Source organism: Pipistrellus hanaki, assembly GCF_964339955.1.
Source record: "Pipistrellus hanaki genome assembly, chromosome: 3".
Lineage (NCBI taxonomy): Eukaryota > Metazoa > Chordata > Mammalia > Chiroptera > Vespertilionidae > Pipistrellus > Pipistrellus hanaki.
Genome location: NC_140505.1, coordinates 172,739,356 through 172,763,572, shown reverse-complemented (window position 1 = coordinate 172,763,572; position 24,217 = coordinate 172,739,356). Strand labels below are relative to the sequence as shown.

Sequence of the window (24,217 nt, the reverse complement as noted above, 5' to 3'; positions counted from 1 at the left end):
AGAGTCTGTCTCCGTTCTTACCTGTGCGGTGAAGAAGGCGGGGGTGAGGGATCCCGAGGGCAGGGCTGGGCTGTTGAGGGCGATGGAGCCGATGTCGGTGCCGGAGAGCACCAGTGGAGGTGCGGAGATCTCCAGGCCTTTGGGTTTTTTGGCTTTCGGGGGGAGAGACGGAGACCTGGCCTTGGAGCCCGACGACAGGTTCAAGGGCTCCAGGGAATCCGAGTCATGGCAGGCGGCCTCCAGGAAGAGGCTTCTGTGTTCCGAGGGGAGGGGCGAGTTGGGGGACAGGGACGGGGACCGGGAGGAGGAGGGCGAGGCGGACGAGATGCTGGCGGCGGCGTTTGGCAGCATTAGGGAGGAGATCTTGGCCGAGACGGACGAGGCCAGGAAGGCCTCCGACGTGGAGGGCAGGGACACCACGGGCCGGCTGGTGTGCTTGTCGGTTTTGTTGGTGACAAACCTGATGACAGTCCTGACCTCCTCCACGGGGGGGCTGTCCTCCGGCGGCTCCTCCAGCTTCTCCGTCTTGATGGCCTTGAAGGGCTCGGGCGGGTTCTGCAGGGAGTTGATGGTGAAGGACGAGTACAGGCCCGAGTGGAGGTACTCGTTGCGGCTGGTGCCCTTGAGGGCGGCCAGGCCGTGCCGGTGCGCCTCGCGGGCCTCGGGCGGCGCCTTGCAGTCCCGGTCCTGCAGCAGCAGGCTCTCCCGGCTGATCTCCACCGCGTGGGGGTCCATCTTCAGGATCTCCGGGAAGGAGACAAACTTGTACACAAACTTCTGCCCGATCACCTTCTTGATGATGTTCTGCGGATCATACAAAAGGAGACATCAGAAAGGTCAGTGCCCCAGCGGAATGGAGGAAGAGCTTCCTCAGAATGGGACTGTGCTGGCCCTAGCCGTGCTGGCTCAGTGGACTGAGCGTTGGCCTGTGGACGGTGGGGTCCTGGGTTTGATTCCCAACAAGGGCACATGCCCAAGTTGTGGGCTCGATCCCCAATGGGGGGTAGGGGGGGGGGGCAGCGTACAGGAGGCAGCCAATCAATGAATATCTCTCTCATTGATATTTCTCTCTCTCTCTCTCCCTCTCCCTTCCTCTCTGAAATCTATAAAAATATATTTTTTAAAAAGAAAGAAAGAATGGGATTGTGCTGAATACCCTGATTCCCACAGGCTGGCTACGGTGTCCTGCAGAGAGGACAAACATCGGAGGCAGAATCAGGTTTACATTCAGGTTTGGCCAGTTACTAAAGGTGTGATCTTTGCAGGCAAACTGATTGTGTTTCCTCACCTGTGTTTCCTCCGCCTCAATGCAACCACAGCCGCCACTAGTTAAGCACTTACTCAGCAGCTGGCACTGCTCCTGCATTATCTCATATAGTTTTCACAGCACTCCTAAGAGGAGGGTGTTATTAAACTCCGTTTTAAAACTTCGGGAAGTAAGCTCAGAGCGCTTAAATCACCCGCACAGCCACGTGGCAGGTACGCGGTAGAGACAGCATTGCCTTCACCATAATCCAGTATTGTCTTACCTCCCTCTGGGACGCGTGAGAATTCAATGAAATAATAATGGGAAAGCATTCTGGAAGGCATATGGAAACGTAAGTTATTATCACCAAACCCCACAATGTTTTTCTTAAATCAGGCAGCCATATCTCCCTTTTTAAATGCTCTGCCAAGAGAGCCGCTGGGGAGGGGAAGCAAATTGTCTGCTCTGATATTTGCAGATATTAATCTGATATTAACTCTGATATCAACTTGCTTGTTCATCCGCTATCCTACGTTGCTAGTACCTTTTTCTGGCTCTCTGGTGCATGGCTCCGGTCCAAACACACGAGGATTTAAATGTAAAAACCAATAATCACTGCAAACGTCTTCATGCCCCCTTTGGGAGAACAGACTTCACATGAAAAGCTGCGGTACATCAGAACATGAGCAAACCTCTCTTAACTCCTAGCAGGGCTCCGAGGTGCTCAGGGGAGACAAGGGTGGTCTCCCTCCGGCCCAGGGAGCCAACAACGCTATCCCGAGGGGAAGGACTCGGTTTCCTTACAAAGGGCTCCTCCTGCAACGTGGGTCCGAGGGAAAGTGAGCAGACGTCCCGCTTTTGTCGGGACAGTCCCGATTTTTAACAATTTGTCTCGTGTCCCGTGGCGTTTTAAAAAAGTCCCAATTAATTGAAATTAATTAAAATCGGGACTTTTTTTTAAAAAAAACGCCACGGGACGTGGAACAAATTGTTAAAAATCAAGACTGTCCCGACAAAAGCGGGATGTACAGTCACCTTAGTCCAGGGGTCTTCAAACTACGGCCTGCGGGCCACATGCGGCCTGCAGAGGAGTCTGATCCGGCCCGCCAGGTTTTTTGGGCAGTGAGCGCAGCCGAGGTGTTACAGTAGGAATTAGTAGTTCATATAGTCCGGCCCTCCAGCTCTCTGAAGGACCGTGATCTGGCCCCCACTTTAAAAAGTTTGAGGACCCCTGCTTAGTCTGAGTGAAGGTGGAGAAGAACCGTCTGGGGGAGAAGAGCTTCGGAAGGAGCTCCTAGGAGTGTCCGCTGTCCCGGGGTTGGGCACAAGCTGCCTCAGTTGCTCTCACACGGACCCTCTGGTAGGTGGAAGGTTCCACCCCTGTGACCTGAGCGGAGAGGCGGGGGTCACCTGCCCAAGGACCACCGAGGCCTACTGGTGCCAAAGCCCGGGCTACGTCACCTCTCCGAGCAGATCTGGAGGGAATCAAAGAACCCCTCAGTGGAGGTATATATATATATTTTTAATATATTTTATTGATTTTTTACAGAGAGGAAGAGAGAGGGATAGAAAGTTAGAAACATCGATGTGAGAGAAACATCGATCAGTTACCTCTTGCACACCCCTCACTGGGGATGTGCCCGCAACCAAGGTACATGCCCTCGACCGGAATCGAGGCCCACGCTCTATCCATTGAGCCAAACCGGTTTCGGCGAGGTACATCTTTTTTTAAATTGAGCCACAGCTGACATACGACACACAAATCACCACTTCCTTTCTGCGGGGAGAACATTTAAGATGCACTGACTGTCACATGGACAACATGATTTGATACCTGCATATACTGCGACGTGATCGCCACAGTCTAGTTACTATCCCTCACCACACATAGTCACGAAATGTTATCCTTGGGATGAGAACCTGTAAGATCTACTCTCTTAGCAACTTTCCAAGAGACAGAGAGCTGAGATTCAACTCAATTCTGATGTTCCTTTTACAGTCATAGCTTGGTATATAGCTCTTTTTTTTTTTTTTTTCCTTCCCTGTCGTTACCTTAGGCCCTAACGATGCTAACTTGCCTGCTCTGAACTGGATCTTACATCCCAGAAGAGAACTTAGCCAGCAGTCAGAAGGGAAGGGCATATATACCAAGCCACCGAGATTTCGAGAAGGAATTCCTCAGGGCAGGGGTTTAAGGGAGCGACACAGGAATCCGTCCGCACCAGACGCCAGAGGCTCACCGCCGGGCACGCCGGAGTCAGAGCCGAACAATCCATCGCGGCACCTGGGCCTGCCGTTGACCCCACCGAATCCCGCTTCTTCCCTCTGACCTCCTCCCACACGCAACGCTGGAGAACCTGAAAGCCACTGACCGCCTTCGGAGACATTGGCCAACTTCGCTCCACCTGGGCCCCACGGGCAGCATCCCCGTGGCAATGCCCCGGGCCTGGGGGAAATGAGCCTGCAGCTGGAAAGCGTCGAGTGAGGGCAATCTCGGTCAGTGCCACCTGATCCTGGTGAGAAGCAAGCATCCTTGCCTGGCGTGCTCCTCTGCCAAGTTCTCAACTATTTTTTGTTCTTCGCTCATAACGTTCTTCTCCCCGAGGGAAAACTTTACGTTATCCTCAGCGAGGGGAGACTCATCTAAACGGAGCGAGTTGTGAGAGCCTAAAATCATTACACAGAGGAAAGAAGGAACTGCAGTTTGAACCATTTCTTCTGGCAGGTCTTGTAGACTGTTCTGTGGGGTTTTTAATACCAAACCTTCATTTTATGATGGGACCCAGAACACAATGTCCGAGCAGGTGTTACCTCCAAGAGCAAACCGGGAAGTAATGTGGGGCTGAGATAGAAAGGATAAAAACGCCTCTCTGCCTCAAAAAAAAACGGCTGGGAATGGAAGGCATCTCAGGCAGAGAGCCGGGACTCGGTGTACCAAAAAGAAGGTAAAGAAAATAAGTAAGTAAGTAAGTAAATAAATAAATAAATAAATGCCGGGACCAGTTTGGCTCAGTGGATAGAGCGACAGCCTGCGGACTGAAAGGTCCCGGGTTCGATTCCGGTCAAGGGCATGTGCCTTGGTTGTGTGCACATCCCCAGTGGGGGTGGTGCAGGAGGCAGCTGATCGATGGTTCTCTCTCATCGATGTTTCTAACTCTCTATCCCTCTTCCTTCCTCTCTGTAAAAAATCAATCAAATATATATTTAAAAAAAAAAAAAAAAAAAAAAAAAAAGGTAAAGAGTTCTGGCTGGTGTGGCTCAGTTGGCGGAGCAGGCATCCCATGCTGCAAGAGGTTCGAGTCCCGATCTCAGCACATGTTCTGGTTGCGGGCTCAATCCCCAGGAGGGGGCACGCAGGAGGCAGGTTCTCTTTCACTGATTTTTCTCCCTCTCTCTTCCTCTCTCTCAAAAATTTTTTTAAAAATACATAACATATTAAAAAAATAAAGAACAACCCCTAAGGCAGTCAACTGACAGATAAGCAAAATGTGGCATATTCACATAATAGATTTTCCAGCGTCAAAGGAATGAAGTTCCGACACCGGTTATGACTCGGATGCTCCCAGAATGCAGTGTGTCAAGTGAAGAGCCAGACACAGAGGCCACATGTTGTACGGTTGATTCTGTTTCTATAAAATACCCAGAGCAGCCCTAGCTGGTTTGGCTCAGTGGACAGAACGTCGATCTGAGGACCGAAGTGTCCCGGGTTCGATCAAGGGCCCTGGTCCGGGGAGAAACCTGCATCCATTTCTCTCTGTCTTCCCCTCTCTCTAAAAAAAAAAAAAATCAATAGAAAAATATCCTTGGGTGAGAATTAAAAAATAATTAAATAAAATATCCAGAACAGACAGATCTATAGACAGAGAGTAGATTAATCTTCTCCTGGGCTTTGGGGGTGTGGTGGGGGAACTGAGGGGAGTTGTGGAAATGTTCTAATTCTGTGCTGATGGACACACAACTCTGTGAACACACCCAAAGCCCCTGCATCGGGTACCTTGAATGGGCGAACTGGGAAATACGTGAGTCACACTCCAACGAAGCTGTTTTGAAAAGAGAACGTGAGAAACTCCCCCTCCTACCCCTCCCACAGCTTTATTAAATATAAATTGACATATAACATTGTGTGCTGTGCGCTTAAGTTGCGCAGTGGGACCATCTGATGCACAAAATGACTCCTGCAGTTGGGTGAGTTAGCACCTCTATCACCTCGCATAATCGCCACTTCCTTTTTGTAGGGAGATCATTTAAGATGTCCTTACTGTCTCAGCAACTTTCAAGTATGTTCTATTGTCAACTATAGTCTCCATGCTGCACCTTAGATGCCCGGAACTTATTCATGTATCGCTGGAAGTCTGTACCCTTTGATTTTTATTTTATTTTATTTTTTTACAGAGAGGAAGAGAGAGGGATAGAGAGTTAGAAACATCGATAAGAGAGAATCATCGATCAGCTGCCTCTTGCACAACCCCAACTAGGGATGTGCCTGCAACCAAGGAACGTGCCCTTGTCCGGAATCAAACTTGGGACCCTTCAGTCCACAGGCCAACGCTCTATCCACTGAGCCAAACCGGTTTCAGCAAGTCTGTACCCTTTGACCAACCACTTCCCCAGTGGCCCCCAGCCTCTGGAAACCATCAATTTATTCTGTTTCTATGAGTTTGGGTTTTTCAGATTCCACATACAGTAACATTATGCAGTATCTGTCCTTCTCTCAGTTCCCTTAGCATAGTAATCAGCAAACTCACTAGTCAACAGAGCCAAATATCAACAGTGCAACTATTAAAATTTCTTTTGAGAGCAGAAAACCTACTTCGCATGGGCCACGACGTTTCAATCGCGCTGTATGTGGCATTTTGTGGAAGAGCTCTGTCCTGGCACCGCTTTTTATGTAAGGCCTTCCTGTGCACAGACTTCTTATCCCAGCTCCCATGTCCACCAATGCTCCATTCCCCCAGGGCTAACCCGCCCCAGGAGGAGCCGGACCAGTCGCGGGTCCCCACCAGTACCGCTACAGCCCCCCGCCCCTAATCTTCCACCTCTGGGGGCTCCCAGGAACGGAAGGACTCCTGTCCTCTGGTTTTGCATCTTCCCTATCTTGTCCTCTAGGCTGAGGATGGCAGCAGCTCACTAGGCGGGCAGGAAAGGTCATGCAGAAAATGATTCTGAGCAAACAGCCCAGCCCTTCCTAACCCGGCACACCCTGCAGGGACAGAGGGGTGGATCTTTCCCAAGTGCCCGCTGGATCCTGTCCCGAGAGCTGCCACTGCCTGAGTCAGTGCCTGGGTTCAAACGCCACCCCTGTCTCTCAGCAGCCACGTGCCTGTTTCCTCATCTACAAAATGAGTACTGACCTGTGGCCTGCCTCGTGGGAGGTAATTCACAGGAAGCTTGCAGCAGAAGGCCGAAGACAGCCACGCATGATAATCCCGCAATATTATTTCTATTCCCTCGTGTAAATATAAACAAAACAAAGCCACCGGCTATCAGCTCCAGTGACAAACGACAGCTCAAAACCAAGCCTCCCGGAAGGCTGTGCACGCTCCTGCCGCTTTACCCGGTTCCGGGCGACGAGAGGGGCCTGTGGCAGGCACGGTCACATCTGGTTTACAGATCTCGACCAAGCCGGGGAGGCATGATGTTTTACTTAGTGGGGTTCAGACAAGAAATAGACGCAAGGCTTACAGTATGTCATGCCTGGCGTGGCCAGCGCCTGACATCCACTGCGGAGAAAACCTCACACATTCTGATGCGTCCTGGGGGCGGGGGGGCGGGGGGGGGGGGGGCACGGATGTGAGCCACCGCGGGATCCACGCATCCCCACGTCCTGCTCCACAGTGTGCGGACACTCACCGGACACCGGCTGGCCTCCACATTCCCAAGCTCTCGGGGCAGGGCTGCTGCCCTGAGTGCCCGCCACTGAGATGCTGGGGTGGGGAAGTGGGGTGGATTTATTTTGGGGCCATTCATCTCGCTGGGGTGGATACCCTACGTGAAAGGAACCAGTAGCCAGGAAGGGCAAAGGAAATTTATGGGGGGAGGGAGGGCTGGACGTACTGTACACGCACATTGCAACATGGGCACTATGACCCCATTTTAAAGATGAGGAAGTTGAGGCTCTTGGTTGGAAGTGAGGTTATACCCACTTCTCCACCCCACAGAGCTGGGTTAAGTACTGGGAGGGCCCTCCAATGGAATGCCAGGCAGCTGTGTTAGAGGATAATCCATTGTTAATATTTGCCCATGTCTTTAAATATACATTGGGGGGGAGAGGGGGAAGCACACATGGGATCTTCTATTATTTTAATTAAGTAAATGTACAGGGTGGGGCAAAAATAAGTTTACTATTGTGAATACATAAAACACAGAGGTTATTCTTTTTTGTAATTTTTTAAAAATAATTCTTTATTGTTGCAAGTATTGCATACATCCCTTCTTACCCCCATCTATGTATGGCCTCGTCCACAGAGTTTATGCTTGTATTACTGTTTAATTATTGTATTTTCCATGTGAACTGTAAACCTACTTTTGCCCTACCGTGTTTATTAAATAAAAGAAGAAAGAAAATTTTGTCTCAAAAGATGTATAAATAAAATTTAATGGTGGTAGGTTTACCATTGACTTGTAATTTTTTTTTTCTTATCTGCATTTTCACATTTTTAAATACATGTTTAATATATGTATTTTACTTATCAAATTCTACTTATCAAATTCAGACTATATATTTTCATTTCTTGGCAATGTCAGCTTCAGTTTTTAAAAAAATTTTTATTTGATTTTGAGAGAGAGAGGAAGGAGAGGGAGAGATGAAAACATCAACAAGAGAGGAACTTCATCCACCGGCTGCCTCCTGCACGGCTCCTACCGGGGGTCGCAACCTGGGCATATGTCCTGACCAGGAATCGAACCAGCGACCTCTTGGTGCCTGGGTCAATGCTCAACGGCTGAGCCACACCAGCCGGACATGACTTTTTTTTTTTTTTTTTTTTTTTTAAAGAAAAAGCATCAGTCACTGGTGGAGCTGAAGTCTGAACCCAATCCTATCCAGAGCCAAAGCCGAGGCCCTTCTGTTCCGCCATCACACCCTCCCGGAAAGCAGCTGCTGCTGGCTCAGAGGCTGCTGCTCAATCCAGCCCGCCAGAACGCGCAGGCTCTGCATGCCAGAGTGCCCGCGGGGCAGCCCAGGTGCCTGGGAAGGCAGCTTTGGGTATAGGAAGCGGAAGCATGGTCCTTGTCAGACGGGTATTTCTAGCTCCTGGGAAGGAAGGCCAGCCTTCCCTGAGGCTGTTCTTTCACCAGGAATGGAACTGCCTCTGCCCACACACAGGTGGAGCAGGTGCCTGCTTCGATGGGATACCTTGCACGAGTTGCCAAAACCTGGTGGTCCCACGCCAGCAGACTGAACATCGCAAGCCCACCTCTGAGTGGGGGACATCCAAGAGGCAAGGATGACAAGAAAACAACCGGAAGCTAATGTACACACACACACACACACACACACACACACACACAGACTGGTGAAGGCCCCAGGAGCGGCAGAGGAGCTCGCAGGAGCTCAGGGAGGCGCTGACCGGCTCCTCTGAGCACCCACGGGCCTAGGAGCTGCTCGCACAAGGGCACGGGCCCACATGGGACGTGGGCTGACAGGGTTCAAATCCCAGCTTCTCTCCTCCCCATGACCATGGGAAGGGTATAGAACGTCTGCAGGCCTCCGTTTGCTCACTTCCATAAGCAAAATAAAGATGCCTCACTGGGTAGTTTTTTTCTAAAAGAACAACTTGCTCTTAGTAGCGGTATAATTATTTCTATTCTCCTATGTCAGTGCCCAGTTCACGTAGGCCCTCAAAACGTGACCCAGTGGAATTTCCCTCAGCAAGCGATGATGTCACTGCAGAGCGCCCTCACTGTTCACACTGCCTTTCCATTGCATCTGGCCTTCGAGGCGTCTATAAATTCCTTCCCCGGAGCCTGACTTAACCGTTTATCGAAGGTTACGCCCCTTCTCCTGTAAGCCCTCACCACTCGGATGCCCACTTCCCAGCGGAGGGACCCCGGGCTCCCAGCTGCGAACCCAAACCGGTAGGTGAACTCAGGCTGCCAGCTTCCCAGCCAACGCCCTGTCTCCAGCGCCGCCTCCGGGTCCCCTCCCAGACCGCGGGCTGACTCACCCTTTCCCGACACAAACCCCGACTGTCCTCCCTCCAGAGTCAGAACAAGTCCTCACTGTAGGAGTCAGGCTCCGAGCTCCTCCCCTTCCACAGGCCAATGTCCTCTCCACAAGCACGGAGGACGCTTCCCTGTGGAAGGCTCCTTGCGAGGCTCAGAGGAACAGGAAGGAAGTGAATCCGGCCTCTGCCCCCATCATCCCACCCCCCAGCCCCCCAGCCCCGGGCCTCCAACGGGTGCTGGCCCGGGCGGTGGCAGCCCCTGCCTCCTGCACCCCCAGCCTCCTGGGCCCGAGGGGACACGGAGCGCTGGCTGGCAGCAGAGGGCTCTGCTAGGAGCTGGCTGTGGGCAAGGCTCACCCCACACCTGCCGCCCTACAGAGCAGCTATGAGAGGGCTCCGGGGCCCATCACTGGAGCGGCCTCTCCCTGGGGCCGCCTTCCCCCGGGCAGTGAGGGGAATGGTGGGTCCCTCCCAAAATCCACTCCCCCCAGATCCTCAGAAGGTGACCTTCTTTGGAAATAGGGTCTTTGCACATGGGATCCGTTAAGGATGCCGGGATGGGTCCGACCGCAGTTAGGGTGGCACTCGATCCCATGAGTGGCATCTTTTTTTTTTTTTTTTAACATATTTTATTGATTTTTCACAGAGAGAAAGAGAGAGGGGACAGAGAGTAAGAAACATCGATGAGAGAGAAACACTGATCAGCTGCCTCCTGCATACCCCCCACTGGGGATGTGCCCGCAACCCAGGTACATGCCCTTGACAGGAATCGAACCCAGGACCCCTCAGTCCGCAGGCCGACGCTCTATCCACTGAGCCAAACCGGTTTCTGCCATGAGTGGCATCTTTATAAGAGGAAAGGACACAGGGACTCCGTGAAGAGGCCATGTGAAGACAGAGGCAGGACCCACTGGAAGCCAGAGGCCAGGAAGGACCTGCCCCCAGAGCCTTCAGAGGTCACACAGCCCTGCCCACACCTTGACCTCAGACTTCTGACCTCCAGGACTGAGAGAATAAACGTGTGTGGTGGTTGTGTTTTGTTTTGATAAATACATTTTTATTTATTTCAGAGAGGAAAGGAGAGGAAGGGAGAGACAGAAACATCCATGATGGGAGGGAATCATTGACCGGGGCTGCCTCCTGCATGCCCCCTACTGGGGATCAAGCCCACAAATCCGGGGCATGTGCCCTTGACTGGTATCGAACCTGGGCCCTTCAGTCCACAAACTGGCACTCTATCCACTCAGCCACGCTGGCCAGGACGAACGTGTGCTGTCCTGAGCCACCGTGTATGCGGGGCTTTGTTACTGCGGCCCCCCAGGAAACGAACCCCCTCAAACCTGCTTGTTAGAGTCTCCGCGGACCGGGGCGGGAGGCGCAGAGTCCCGAGGGCTCGCCTGCTGTCACGACGCCAGAGGCGCTGGGCTGGGCGAAGCCCGGGCTGCAGGTTTAATTTTGGAGCGTGCACGCCCGCACAGACACCCACTCTCACCCCACTTCCAGCTTCTAAGAATAGCGTGCCGCAGGAACGGGCTCCAGCCCCGGCTCGGAGCTGGCCGGCCCCCTGGGGGAGGGTTCCCTGTGGTTTGGGCTGGGACGTCTGTCTGCCCTGGCACCGCACCGCGGGCTGCAGCGGGAACCCGCCTCCACACCCCCTGGCGTGAAATCACCGCCAACGCCAGGCGCCTGACGGGACCCTCGGCCCCGGGGGCTCGGGGTGAACGTCAGCAGCATTTTTCCTCCCTCGCTGAACCCGCCCACCCGACTCTCTTTCCACATCCGAGAGTATTTTTACTCAAGGCCTCTGGAGCGTTAGCAAAATAAAACTGAAAACTGCTCCCCTGAAATGTCCTCCTCTGCTGTCCCTGCCAGGCAGGGAGCTGCCAGCAGCGGACTTCCAGTTTGGAGCGGCCACCTGCCACCCGGCAGATGGCTGGGGGAGTCAGAGCCACAGGTGACCGGGGACCGTGCTCTCAGCACCTGCCATCTGGGTCCTCACTCGCTCAGAGAGGGGCAGGCGGGCAGGATGGCTGGTTAGGTGCTGCCAGCAACGACATCCTAAGATGACAGACTTCCTTCTGGGCCACGGAGCAGTATGTCTGCTCACCTGCCTCCCTCCACCCTCACTGGGCACCAGGCCCCAGGCCGCAGAGATGCTGACATAAGAAAGAAGGGGGGTGGCGAGTGAGTGGGGCACCAGCAGAGCAGTGGAGCAGAGAGGGTGTGAGGATGAGCTGGGCGGCAGGCACCAGCGGAGCCCTGGAGCAGAGCGGGTGTGAGGAGGAGCTGGGTGGCAGGCACCAGCGGATCAGAGAGGGGTGTGAGGATGAGCTGGGCGGCAGGCACCAGTGGAGCCCTGGAGCAGAGCGGGTGTGAGGAGGAGCTGGGTGGCAGGCACCAGCGCCGCAGTGGAGCAGAGTGGGTGTGAGGAGGAGCTGGGTGGCAGGCACCAGCGGATCAGAGAGGGGTGTGAGGATGAGCTGGGCGGCAGGCACCAGTGGAGCCCTGGAGCAGAGCGGGTGTGAGGAGGAGCTGGGTGGCCTGCCGGAAAGGCAGAGGGCACGGTCAGGCAAGGGTGAGGTCCTGGTAGATGCGAGTGAGGGCTGCAGGGCAGGGGGGACCCAGGTGGTGCAGGGAGTTTGGACTCTTTCCCAGCGGCCACCGGGAGCCACGCTCCGGCCTGGTTTTCTTGAGGAAGCGTCATCTGGCCACATGGAAGTCGGGGGTGTTCGGAGGCCCCCAGAGTCGTCGCCTCCTGTGTTCAGCTGGCTCTGAGGGTGCGGCCGGGAGGTGTTCTCCTGTCATATTGAACAACATACACTGGGGGGCTGGCCTCCTCTCTCTGCCTGCCCCAGGGTAATAATCAGCACTATCGGGAATATGGGGTTCAGGTTTGGGCCCACCACTTCGTACCTAGGTGATCCTCCAGCTTCATAATCCTGAGCGTGGCCTCGGGGGTTGGGGGGGTGGGGGGGAGGTCAAGACTGCTAGGTGGGAAGCTCTGCCGCTTACCGGCTACGTCGTCTCGGATCTGTTACTTAACCTCTCTGGGACTCAGTATTCCCATCTCTAAAATGGGCCCATGACCAACCACGGCGAAGGGGCACGTGAGCTCAGACCTGGGTCAGGAACTGAGACAGCTGTGGCTGGAGCCCAGGCGGGAGGCGGGGAGGAGCAGCGGGGCCAGGGGGCAGAAGGTGGGCAGCGGGCGGTGGGCTGTAAAGGTTCGTCCTGTCAGCGTGCTGACACAACCACCAGCACGCCCTGCAGCCTGGAGCCCGGAGAGAAGCAGGACCGCGTGTGCGGGCGCCCCGGTGTGGGCTGGGGCCGCAGCCTGATGTCAGCGGCATTGGCCAGGCTGCCCGAGCGCTGGGGGGGGGGGGGGGGGGGGGGGGGGGATAGAAGGCTCGGGCTGTTTCTTAGCAACTGCCCATTTGGGGGGGGACTCTGAGTGCCACGGGGGGGCTGGCTTGGAAGCCTGAGCGAGGCCCCCTGCAGGCTCTCCCCCGGGTCACGGGATGAGCCTGGAAGACTGCCACGCGGCCGCCAGCTCCCCGTCGGGTCTCCAGGCAGCTCCCGGGGCCAGAGGCTTGCAGAGCGGCCCTGGCTCTCTCCCTGGCCCCCAGGCGGAGCGCAGTTTGCCATCTGTTATGCTTCAGACCATCCGAGCTGCTGACACGACATGGGGGGGGGGGGGGGGGGCGGGCGGCGGCGGCGGGGAGAAGACACCCCACAAAGCACGTGTACACCCGGGCCTGGGCACACACACAGCATCCCGGATGGAGTCCAGGAGAGATGGGTCCGCTTTGCAGCCAACACAGGCGGTTCTGGGAAGTCCCGGGATAGAAATGCTTGCGGCGGGATTTGGGTTCTTTCTCCACCCTGACCGTCACATACATCCTTCTGTCTTTGCAAAATGTATTTCGGGGGGAAATGAAAACATTCTGCCCGGGCCCGGCTCCCTGGCACAGGCCGTCGCTATCAGGTGGGTAACGTTCACTCGAACATCCAGACGGCGCGCCCGACTGTAAGTGAATTATCCAGTTCGGCTAAGGAGGGGGGACGCCTTCTTCTTCCAGGAATATGCTGCCAGCGGCGGCTCTGTCCTGATTGCTCTCCCCCCTCAACCCCTTCCAATTAAAACCAAGACTGTTGGGTACAGCGTGAGAAGGAGCGGGGGCGTTGCTATGGAGACGGAGGGTTTTTTCTTCATCATCATCGTATCAACATTTCAATCTCCCGACGACGGGAGGGGAGCTGGCAAGCCGCCCCGCCTCCCCACCGAGAGGAGCCTTCCCTGCCAACTAGAAGGACAAAGGCTCTGCTGGACGCTGGGCCCAAAGAGGATGAGAGATGGTGCGAGCTTCCAAGTCTCCTTCGGCGGCAGCAACCCGAGAGTCCTGGCTTCCGCGTCTGTGAGCACAAGACGGGAGCTGGGCACAGGCAAGAGGCAGGCGGACGCCCCCATTTTTCCTCCTCTGCCCCCTAAGGCAGGGCTAGAGAGGTGTATGCAGGCCCCAGTGCTGGGCGGCCCCAACTCTGCCAGCAGAGAGAGATGGACTTGCGGGAATTGGCCAGAAAGATCAGGGACACGATCGATGCCGAGGGGGTCAAGGTTTTTATTTCTGAGATGCAGATCTGATCAGGGCATCCCCCTGCTGATAGCCCTTCGTTAGCTCTCCGCTGCCCTTGCCCTAAAGCTCCAACTCTTTGGCAGGAGGCACCCCATTGCTCCATCTCCCACCCAAGTCTTCCACATCCCTCTGTTCCCCACCCCCCTCGCTCCCTAAGTAAGTCCTCCGAGGCTGAAGAGTCAAACGCCTCCTGCCTTATCACATGCTGTTCCCTGGCCTGGTACAGTCACCCTCATTCCTCCACATTGGGGTCCGGGGTTCCTGGTGGCCTTCTCTCCGCCTCCCCGCCTCTCCCGGAAGACGCTGGAATCATGACCCAGCCGGCGTTTGATAGCTCACGCTCTGTTACAGGTGGGTGGCATGTCTGTCTCCCGGCCAGGAGCTGAGCCGCTCGAGGGGAGTGGGTATGTTTGAGAAGGAATGGCTCAGTGATGGGAGAGAAGGCGGAGGCGAAGGACCAGGGCCAGATTGAGAGATTGAAAAACACCAAGTCCATCCCATGTTGTTAAGGAGCAAAGAAAAGTTGTTAACATGCTCATCAGTAAAACCTCTGAAAGAGATCTTTATCGGGCCAAAACCGGTTTGGCTCAGTGGGTAGAGCGTCGTCGGCCTGCGGACTCAAGGGTCCCAGGTTCGATTCCGGTCAGGGGCGTGTACCTTGGTGGCGGGCACATCCCCAGTAGGGCGTGTGCAAGAGGCAGCTGATCGATGATTCTCTCTCACTGATGTTTCTAACTCTCTATCCCTCTCTCTTCTTCTCCTCTGTAAAAATTCAATTATTAAAAAGGGGATCTTTTTTGGGTTATCAAAGTGCCTTCTGGAAGAGTCTGTTTAAACTTAAGGAAAAACACACACCCTACCCTCAAATTCAACCGGTCAGAACCTCAACGAACAAAGCCACCTCCGAAGGCGCGAGGTGGCGACGGCTGTTGGGGTAGGAGTGACGGAAATGCTCAGGCACCAATGGCACGTCCACTCAGGTCTCCACCGGCTCTGCGGTCTGCCCCTCGTGGGCTCAGACACAGGCGTCGTCCCATGAGCCTGCAGCCTCCAAGCCAGGGGTCCTCAAACTTTTTAAAGTGGGGGCCAGATCACGGTCCCCCAGAGAGCTGGAGGGCCGGACTATATGAACTACTAATTCCTACTGTAACACCTCGGCTGCGCTCACTGCCCAAAAAACCTGGCGGGCCGGATCAGACTCCTCTGCGGGCCGCATGTGGCCCGAGGGCCGTAGTTTGAAGACCCCTGCTCCAAGCTAACCGGGGGCCTTCCGTCCATGCCCAGGCATAAAGCCAATGGGCATCCAGGGCAGGGCATCGCTCCTCCGCTGCAATTTATTCGGGTCTGCCCAGCAGGCTCTCCAAAATCAAAGTAGGGGAAGCAGCCCTCGGTGGTGCTCGGCTGCAAACCCCGGGCCGCCCCGCCTCCCCTGTGCCTGGGCAATGAGGAGCCACAGAAACGCAGGCGGGCAGGGAACCTCAGAGGCCGGTGCCGGGTCTCCTCGCCACTGCTGACCCAGGGCTGCAGCCACCAGGCTCCGCTTGGCTTCCCGTCTACCTCCGAGGCAGGTCTCGGCACCGTCACCCGTTCGTTCCCTCCCTGGGGTCAGAGCACCGTGCTTGACGCCAGGGCACACTGGGACGGGCCTGTCACAGAGTCCAGTTCCATCCCTGCTGCGGACTCTGGCTGCTGCCTCCGTCATGAGGAGCAGTTTTTTTTGTTTTGTTTTGTTTTTTTAAATATATTTTATTGATTTTTCACAGAGAGGAAGAGAGAGGGATAGAGAGTTAGAAACATCGATGAGAGAGAATCATCGATCAGCTGCCTCTTGCACACCCCCTACTGGGGATGCGCCCACAACCAAGGTACATGCCCTGGACCGGAATCGAACCCGGGACCTTTCAGTCTGCAGGCCGACGCTCTATCCACTGAGCCAAACGGGTCCCGGCATGAGGAGCAGTTTTCTCCGAGAATTTGCTGGATCGAACCATCATCTCCAAGGTGTCTTTCCCCGCCCCCCCCTCTCTGTGTGCAGTTCTGAAAAGCTAAATGGAAACCCGGCAGCATGTGAACTAGAGGTATGTGTTACCGGTAGAAGGAGGCCCCTCCCCTCAAAAAAAAAAAAAAAAGAAACGGGTAAGTCCTAACTCCCATACCTGTGACTGTGACCTTTCAAAGGAGGGTCTTTGCTGATGCAGCCAATTTAAGGTGAGGTCATGCCGAAACCAGTTTGGCTCAGTGGATAGAGCGTCGGCCTGAGGACTGCAAGGCCCCAGGTTCGATTCCGGTCAAGGGCATGTACCTTGGTTGTGGGAACATCCCCGGTGGGGGTTGTGCAGGAGGCAGTTGGTTGATGTTTCTAACTCTCGATCCCTCTCCCTTCCTCTCTATAAAAAAAAAGATCAATGAAATATATATATATATTTTTTTTAAAGATGAGGTCATTCGGGTAGACCCCAATCCAACAGACCTGGCTTCCTTATAAGAGGGAAATTTGGAGACCGAGGCACACAGGAAGAACGCCGTTTGAGGACAGAGGCCGGGACCAGAGCGATGCGGCTACTGGCCAACCTAAAGCAGCAGGAGCCAGGGAGAGGCAGGGACGGGCCCCCCTACCCAGAGTCTCAGGCCACAGCCCCGCCGACACGGGGACCTCAGGCTTCTGGCCTCCAGCACTGAGACGAGAAATATCTGCTGTTGCAAGCCACACACTCCGTGGTCATTTGTTACAGCAGCCCTCGGAAATTCGTACTGTACAATGCACGTGTTTAACTGTAACCCTCACTCATCACATTTAATCCTACACAAATCGACGAGGGGAGGCGCTGTTACGATGCCCGCTCTCCGATGGATGAACTTCGGCTCAGGGACCCGGGAACAGGGGACACTCGGAAAAGATGGGGACTCGCTCCAGCTGGGGTGCGCAGAACAGTGTGCGCTTTGGTTCAGAGGGGCGAGGAAGAGTCACTTAAGTAGGAAAGCATCTTCGTATCTAAATTTTCAGAACAGTCTTCACAGACTTAAAATAAGCTACTGGGCCCAGCCGACGTGACTTAGGCAGTTAAGCATCGACCCAGGAACCAAGAGGCCACCAGTTCAATTCCAGGTCAGGGAACACGCCTGGGTGGAGGGCTCCATCCTCAGTGGGGGACCTGCAGGAGCAGCCGATCAATGATCAATGATGTTCCTCTCTCGTTGATGTTTCCCTCTCTCTCTCTCCTTTCCTCTCTCTCTCCAAATCAATAAAAACGCATATATATATATATATATATATATATATATATATATATTTTTTTTTTTTTTTTTTTTTAAATAGGCTATTGGGTTAACAAATGGTGGCTGTGCCTCTTCAGTCATTGACAAACACAACCCAGTGCTCCTCTCTGTGTGGCCCGGAGCAGGAAGGCAGGCAAGGTCGGTCCCCCTTTCCCCTTTGCACCTGCCTGAGCTTTTCCGGTCAGCGATACAGGACACATCATCTCTACAATGACTCTGGGCAATCTTTGTGGCACCTGATGTGCCTTTGTTCTCAGCTGATGGGTGAACTGAGCTAATGCCCAGCACAAGCCCATGGTGCAGACTCTGTTACACCCATTTTACCAAAAAAGGAAGCCGAGAGTCAAGAGAGATTCGGCAAAGCACCCAGTCAGAGCTGGATTCAAACCCCGACACTCCAGCCCAGAGTTCACGCTGTTGACGGCCCTGCTGGAGGAGGAGGTAGGGGAGGGGAGAGCGATTTGGGGAGCAGCGATGATTCAAGTGCCTGACACTATCAGCCCATCCGTCACCCTCCTCCGACACCTTCGCCAAGTTCCGCCCGTATTTTCCACTCCTTTTCTCTACCCATCTCCAGTATTCCGGAATGAGCTAAAAATACAACGTATACCGTGTAAAAATAATGGAACGCTCACGCCCGTCTGCTGTGGCAGGAACACTTCCCTATTAGGACAATCCCGGGGATGTGCAATTTCAGCCAAGAGCGCGGAGATGGTGGCTCGCAAATGACAGAAAAACACAACAGGAAGAAAGAGCACAGCTGTCAAGGTAGGGAGTCACCTAATTTACAGCCAGAGCACAGCAGGTCTGGAGTTAAGTGTCAGGGGAGGGGGAGGGGGGAAGGAGGGCGAAGGCAGAGGGGAGGGAGAGGAGGGGGAAGACAGTAAATGGCTGAAGCACACGTGTGGTGCACCGTGGGGCACACCAAGTGGCCAGGGGCCTCATACTCACAAAGACCCTCCTCAAGTCCGTCTCTTAGGGGAAAGCCCGGGGCCATTTAAGATCGCCATTTTTGTGGGTCAAAAATGGTCAGACGTTAGCAATTTCATATGGCTCCATTTACACACAGAGTGACTTGGGCAAAACTGAAAGAGGTATTCACCTAAAACGTGACATGCAGGATACTTTTTGTGACCTTCTTTTGCCATTTCTCCTCCTCCTCCTCCTCTCCTCCTCCTCCTCCTCCTCCTCCTCCTCCTCCTCCTCTCTCTCTCCTCACCCCCCTCGCAGCCTGTCCTCTCCTCCTCCTCCACCCTCCACCCCCTCCTCCCTCTTCATCTCACTTTAAACTAAGCCAGGAGTCTAACCGTCGTCACTCTTGTTCATCACTTGGGAATATTTCAGGAGGAAGAGGAAAACAGCCGTGTGTACATATGTGTACACTGCGTATGCACACCCTTGCACTGTGTATCCGCACATGTGCACACAGGTCCGTGGCTGGACACAGAGCACCTTCGCCAGGGCCAAGCCTGCGGCATGCAGGACGAGAGCTGCCCCTGCGCTCCCCGTCAGCGCCAGCCGCTGCTCAGAGGGCACCTGGCCAGGCCTCCCGCTGAGCCCCAGCAGCACAGGGAAGGGGCAGTGTCAGGGAGCGGGATCCCCGGCCTCAGGTGCAACCTGACACCCCGTGTGCAATGGATGTTTCCGTGCTGAAGTGCTTGATCATCAACAACAAATGTCTAAGGCTGCTGCCAAAACCGGTTTGGCTCAGTGGATAGAGTGTTGGCCTATGTGGACTAGAAGGTCCCAGGTTCGATTCCGGTCAAGGGCATGTACCTTGGTTGTGGGCATGTCCCCAATAGGGGGTGTGCAAGAGGCAGCTGATCGATGTTTCTAACTCTCTATCCCTCTCTCTTCCTCTCTGTGAAAAATCAATAATTAATATATATATATATATATATATATATATATTTTTTTTTTTTTTTTTTTTTAAATGTCTAAGGTTGCAATCCACTTGGCGCTGCCTGACGGCCCACCTGGAACTCAGGAGATTCAGAGGCAAAAGGAAGGAAAGGCCCAGAAGGCGGGGCGTGGGCCTTTGGCCTGGGACGTGGGTATCCTGGCTCCCCGGCTGCAGGACCGCGGGCATGTTTCTCAGCAAAGCCCGCATCCTCACTGAGAAAGGAGACGATGCCAGAGGGGCCATCTTGGGGCTGTTGCAGTTTCAGGGAGAGGAGGGTAGGGAGCCCTCGGCCCGGTGCCTGAGACACAAAGTGCCAAAACGTGCCGGTGGCTGTGGCCTCTGACATGGCTTTCCCTGGAGACTAAAAACACCTGCTCCGGGGAGACCAGGGGTGGTCTCCGCGGCAATAGCTGTGCCCGTCTTTTCGCGTTACTGCCAGCCCACGACCTCCCTTCCCACTGGGTCCTCAGCCCCGGGTCCTCAGCCCCGGTGTCCAGAGGCGAAACCCCGGCCCAGACTCCCTTCCTCTGACACCTTCACTTAAAACAATGGCTTCTTTCTCAAGCCTCAGGCTCTCGGGCGCCCTGCCAGCCGGCGAGACGGCCGTTTTCCTCCCGAGGGTCCCAATGCCCAGGGTGTGTGCGACTCAGGACCTGGCTCAAAACTGCAAAACAACAGACCGTCTGCCAGGCTTGCAGGCAGCGCCTGCGCCACGAGTGCGTGCACCTCTTCAGAGGACCCTGCGCGGAGCCGGGACGAATCAGCTGCCACCCTAAAGCAGGGGTCTTCAAACTACGGCCCGCGGGCCACATGCAGCCCGCAGAGGAGTCTGATCAGGCCCGCCAAGTTTTTTGGGCAGTGAGCGCAGCCGAGGTGTTACAGTAGGAATTAGTAGTTCATATAGTCCGGCCCTCCAGCTCTCTGAGGGACCGTGATCTGGCCCCCACTTTAAGAAGTTTGAGGACCCCTGCCCTAAAGGAAAGCACCTTGAACCCTGCAGGGCCACAGTCACGTGCCATTACGGCCGCGTGAAGGAACCTTTATAATTAGCGATGCCTCCACTTCCTCAAACGTGTAATCCTTCGGTCCTGAATTCCAAAGCGGTTGGCAGGAGGAATCGTTAAATAAAGTAACATTCATCCTGTCACCCCCAGATCTGGAACCAATACTTAAATCAGTTTTTCATTCGCCTTTGGACGTGAGCGGTAAAACCAGAACAGAAGCTCTCCCTCATTAAGGCTAAGTCTTTCTGTCGATGAGGTTACACATGGTCAGCAGCAACACAGCCCGCCCGGCAGAAATGGTCAACAATTCTGGGTCTGAAGAGGCTGCCGCTAAAGAGCAATGCTTTTTCCAGAAATGATTAAAACGCACAACTGTCCTGGCTCTGGCAACGATGCTGTGACTTAAAAAGGAATGTGACCAAAACCGGTTTGGCTCAGTGGATAGGGCATCAGCCTGTGGACTGAAAGGTCCCAGGTTCGGTTCCGGTCAAGGGCATGTACCTTGGCTGCGGGCACATCCTCTGTGGGGGGGTGGGGGGAGTGCAGGAGGTAGCTGATCAATGTTTCTAACTCTCTATCTCTCTCCCTTCCTCTCTGTAAAAAATCAATTGAATATATATATATATATATATATATATATTTTTTTTTTTTTTTTTTTTTTAAAGGAACTCAGTAGTTTTTCTTCACATTAGAAAACTTTCAAAGTCCATGTACCAAGCACTGTTTTAAGCAAGCATGTCAAACTCGCAGGCAACGGGCCGCACGACTCCTTTTAATAAATGAGGTTTGCGGCCCGCTTGCCTCGAGTCTGACATGCGTGGCTTTAAGTAACCCCGACCACATGACACTCGCTTCGCCTTCCCAGGGATCCTGAGCCAGGACTGGCCGGATCCCAGTTTATCAACGAGGAGGACACAGAGGCCGCCGAACCAAACGCCCATGCGACCATCCCCCCAGGAAAGGCCCAGGTGCGGGAACTACAAGCCAGATGAGATCAACCATCTTTCTCCGGTTTAACCTGCACCCTGTCACCCCGGCCACCGTGAGGGAAGCCCCACAACCTGCCCACATCGAAGTCCTGTCGCTCACAACGTCCTGCCGCGACTGCCAGCGACGGTGCAGACGGCACAGAACCGGACCTGCGGTCACACCCTAAGGCAGGGGTCTTCAAACTTTTTAAAGTGGGGGCCAGATCACGGTCCCTCAGAGAGCTGGAGGGCCGGACTATATGAACTACTAATTCCTACTGTAACACCTCGGCTGCGCTCACTGCCCAAAAAACCTGGCGGGCCGGATCAGACTCCCCTGGGGGCTGCATGTGGCCCGCGGGCTGTAGTTTGAAGACCCCTGCCCTAAGGGATTCTGGGGACAGAAATCGCCATCGCTGTTTTTCTCAAAAAACACACACACACAAAACCACCCACACGGCACACACCGCCTCTCCCTGGCTCTCCGGCAGGCCTCACAGGGCACGGCGGCGTGCTTTCAGGCGTGGACCGCGGAGTGGAGCGGGCGCTGCCCTCCCCCCGCAGCCCCCGGGCGGGCGGGCGCTCACCTTGTCGTAATAGTAGCGCAGGGCTCGGCTCAGCTTGTCGTAGTTCATGTTCGTCTTGTTTTTTCGGAGTCCCCACAGCTTGGCCACTTCTTCTGCCTTGAGGAGCTTGAACTCACCATCGTTGGAGGTCCAGCAGATCAGATGCTCATGCTTCTGGTCCAGCAGCAACTGCAACAGGAACTGCCACAGCGTGATTGCACTCTCCATACCTGCGGGGGGAGGGGCGGGTCAGAGCTGGCACAGGACAAGTCTGGGGGGGGAGGGGGGAGCAGGGGAGGGCCTACCGGTGAACCCTCAGTGCTCCCTCTCCCCTCCCCGGGAACCCAATACCCTCGCGTTCCTGTCCATCCCACCAGGACACTCGGAATCCGGTGCTCGGGCTGCGAAACAGCTGTGGTTCAGAAACACAGGGCAGCCCCAGGCCCTCATATTCACAACGCCCATCCCTGCAGGTGGCAGGGTTGCATCGGGAATAAAGAGGAAAATGATGAGCGAACTGCCCACCTGTAGCCTTAGACCCCTTTCAAATAGTTCTCCACCTAACACCAGTGTCTGTGACCTCCCATCCTATCAAAGCCTTAGCTGGTCAGTCTCCAGTCCGCCCCTTGCTATGCATGCTGGACCCCTTCATACGTGCATTTGCGTGGGGTAATGAGGCTGGGGGACATCAGTCGGGGTGACTGCAGCATGAGCATCGCGAGCCAGGGTCTCTGCGGGCTCGCTCTCTGTGCCCCTAGCACTCTGAGCGCCCAGCTCAGTGCCCGGGGGCAGCAGGCGCCCAGCTGGCAGATGTTTGCCCCTGGAAGAGGCTTCCGCCCTTCCCCAGGCATCCATCAGGCGGCAGAGCAAACCCCGCCGTCACTCGTGCGGAGGCGGGAACAGCATTTTTCTCCTCCGCTACGAGGGGGGAAAACCTATAAAATGTTATCTTTTTCCTTGTGCTTGGGTGTGGACTTTGTAAGTGCTGTTCCTTCTGCCTAAAATGTTGTTCCCTGGCGTTGGAGGCTGGCGGACGCTCCTACTCACTCACGGAGACCCCGTTCAAATAGGACCTTCTCCAGGACATCCCCACTCCTCCCTCTGCCCCCCCCCTCCCTCAGGCGGTCCCCCAACTTGAGGCGTTTGAGGACTTTCATGGCAACGGGTACTGATTCTAAAACCAATGATAACAATAGCAACAATAGCCCAATAATAACAGCAACAATAGCCCATGACAATAATCCATCTCTCTTATGGACACGCATCCAACGAGGAAAGAAGAGGTGGTCGGGCTGCACTTGAAAGCTTCACCCCCGAGGAGCTGAGGTGACTGGATACAGGGTTTCCATGGGGGAAGGATGGGGGGGGGGGGCATCGGTGCTGTGTCGAGGAGGCCTGGGATTGGCCGAGGATGGGAAATGAGCTTCGGGTAGGCGGAGAGGCTTTATGGGCAAGCTGAGAGCTGGGGCAAGGCCAGCAAGAACCGTGACAGCCAGGAGGGGACAGTGACATCCTAGGAGGCGTGACCTGACCTGGGGAACAGGGAGGGTTCCCGCCCCTGGGAGACCTGGGAGCCAGAATAATGAGAGTTATCTCTCCCCATACTGTGGCCATCTCCACACTCCTCCCATGCAGCAGCCCTCTTAAAGGGGCAGGTTTTGGGCTGACAACTCCTTTTCCTCCCTTTCCACATGGCCGGGGTGTGAAAACACCTTGCCATCCAATAAACATTCCTTTCTCATTGCCATTCACATGTTTAGCTAAAGGAACGCATTTTATTGTTTCTCTAAGCAACCTGGGCTTCTCAGTCAAAGGAAAGCAGATGAGGTGTGTTCTCAAGCAACCCCATGGCATTCAATGTGAGGCCCTTAAAGGGGAAATCAACCCTCCGCACAATGGAAAGAGACTGGAACTCATTGTCTTGTTGGATCAAAACCCCGTTGCTTCTCACGAGTCTTTTTTTTTTTTTTTTTTTAATACATTTTATTGATTTTTCACAGAGAGGAAGAGAGAGAGAGATAGAGAGTTAGAAACATCGATGAGAGAGAATCATCAATCAGCTGCCTCTTGCACACCCCCTACTGGGGATGTGCCCGCAACCAAGGTACATGCCCTTAACCGGAATCGAACCCGGGACCTTTCAGTCCCCAGGCCGACGCTCTATCCACTGAGCCAAACCGGTTTCGGCTCTCACGAGTCTTATAAGCACAACTGCTGTGACACCCAGCAGCTCACCGGCTCCAGCTCCTGACACAAACAGCCCTCCAGCTATCAGAGGACTAGAGGCCCAGCGCGCGAAATTGCGGGAAACCCAGACGCCGGCAGGACCCATCAATGCACCTCCTGGTGAGAGGTCCTTTGGTCGTTATGGCATTACGGCCACTGGCCTTTTATCATATAGATGAGCCACCGACGTGCCTCTCATCATGGGCACTATGAACTGCTAGCAGTTGTC

General features: G+C 54.7%; 1 protein-coding gene across 1 annotated transcript in view; it reads right to left on the bottom strand.

The window, feature by feature from the left end:
• The window catches only part of ELK3 (ETS transcription factor ELK3), a 62,894-nt gene that overhangs the window by 13,085 nt on the left and 25,592 nt on the right, over positions 1-24,217 (bottom strand). Inside the window, exons 2-3 of the mRNA XM_084878490.1 lie at positions 21,784-21,992; positions 22-804 (exon numbers count right to left, since the gene is read on the bottom strand). Of these exons, the coding sequence (XP_084734616.1) occupies positions 22-804; positions 21,784-21,990 (990 nt within the window). The 5' untranslated portion in view covers positions 21,991-21,992. The remainder of the gene's footprint in view (positions 1-21; positions 805-21,783; positions 21,993-24,217) is intronic.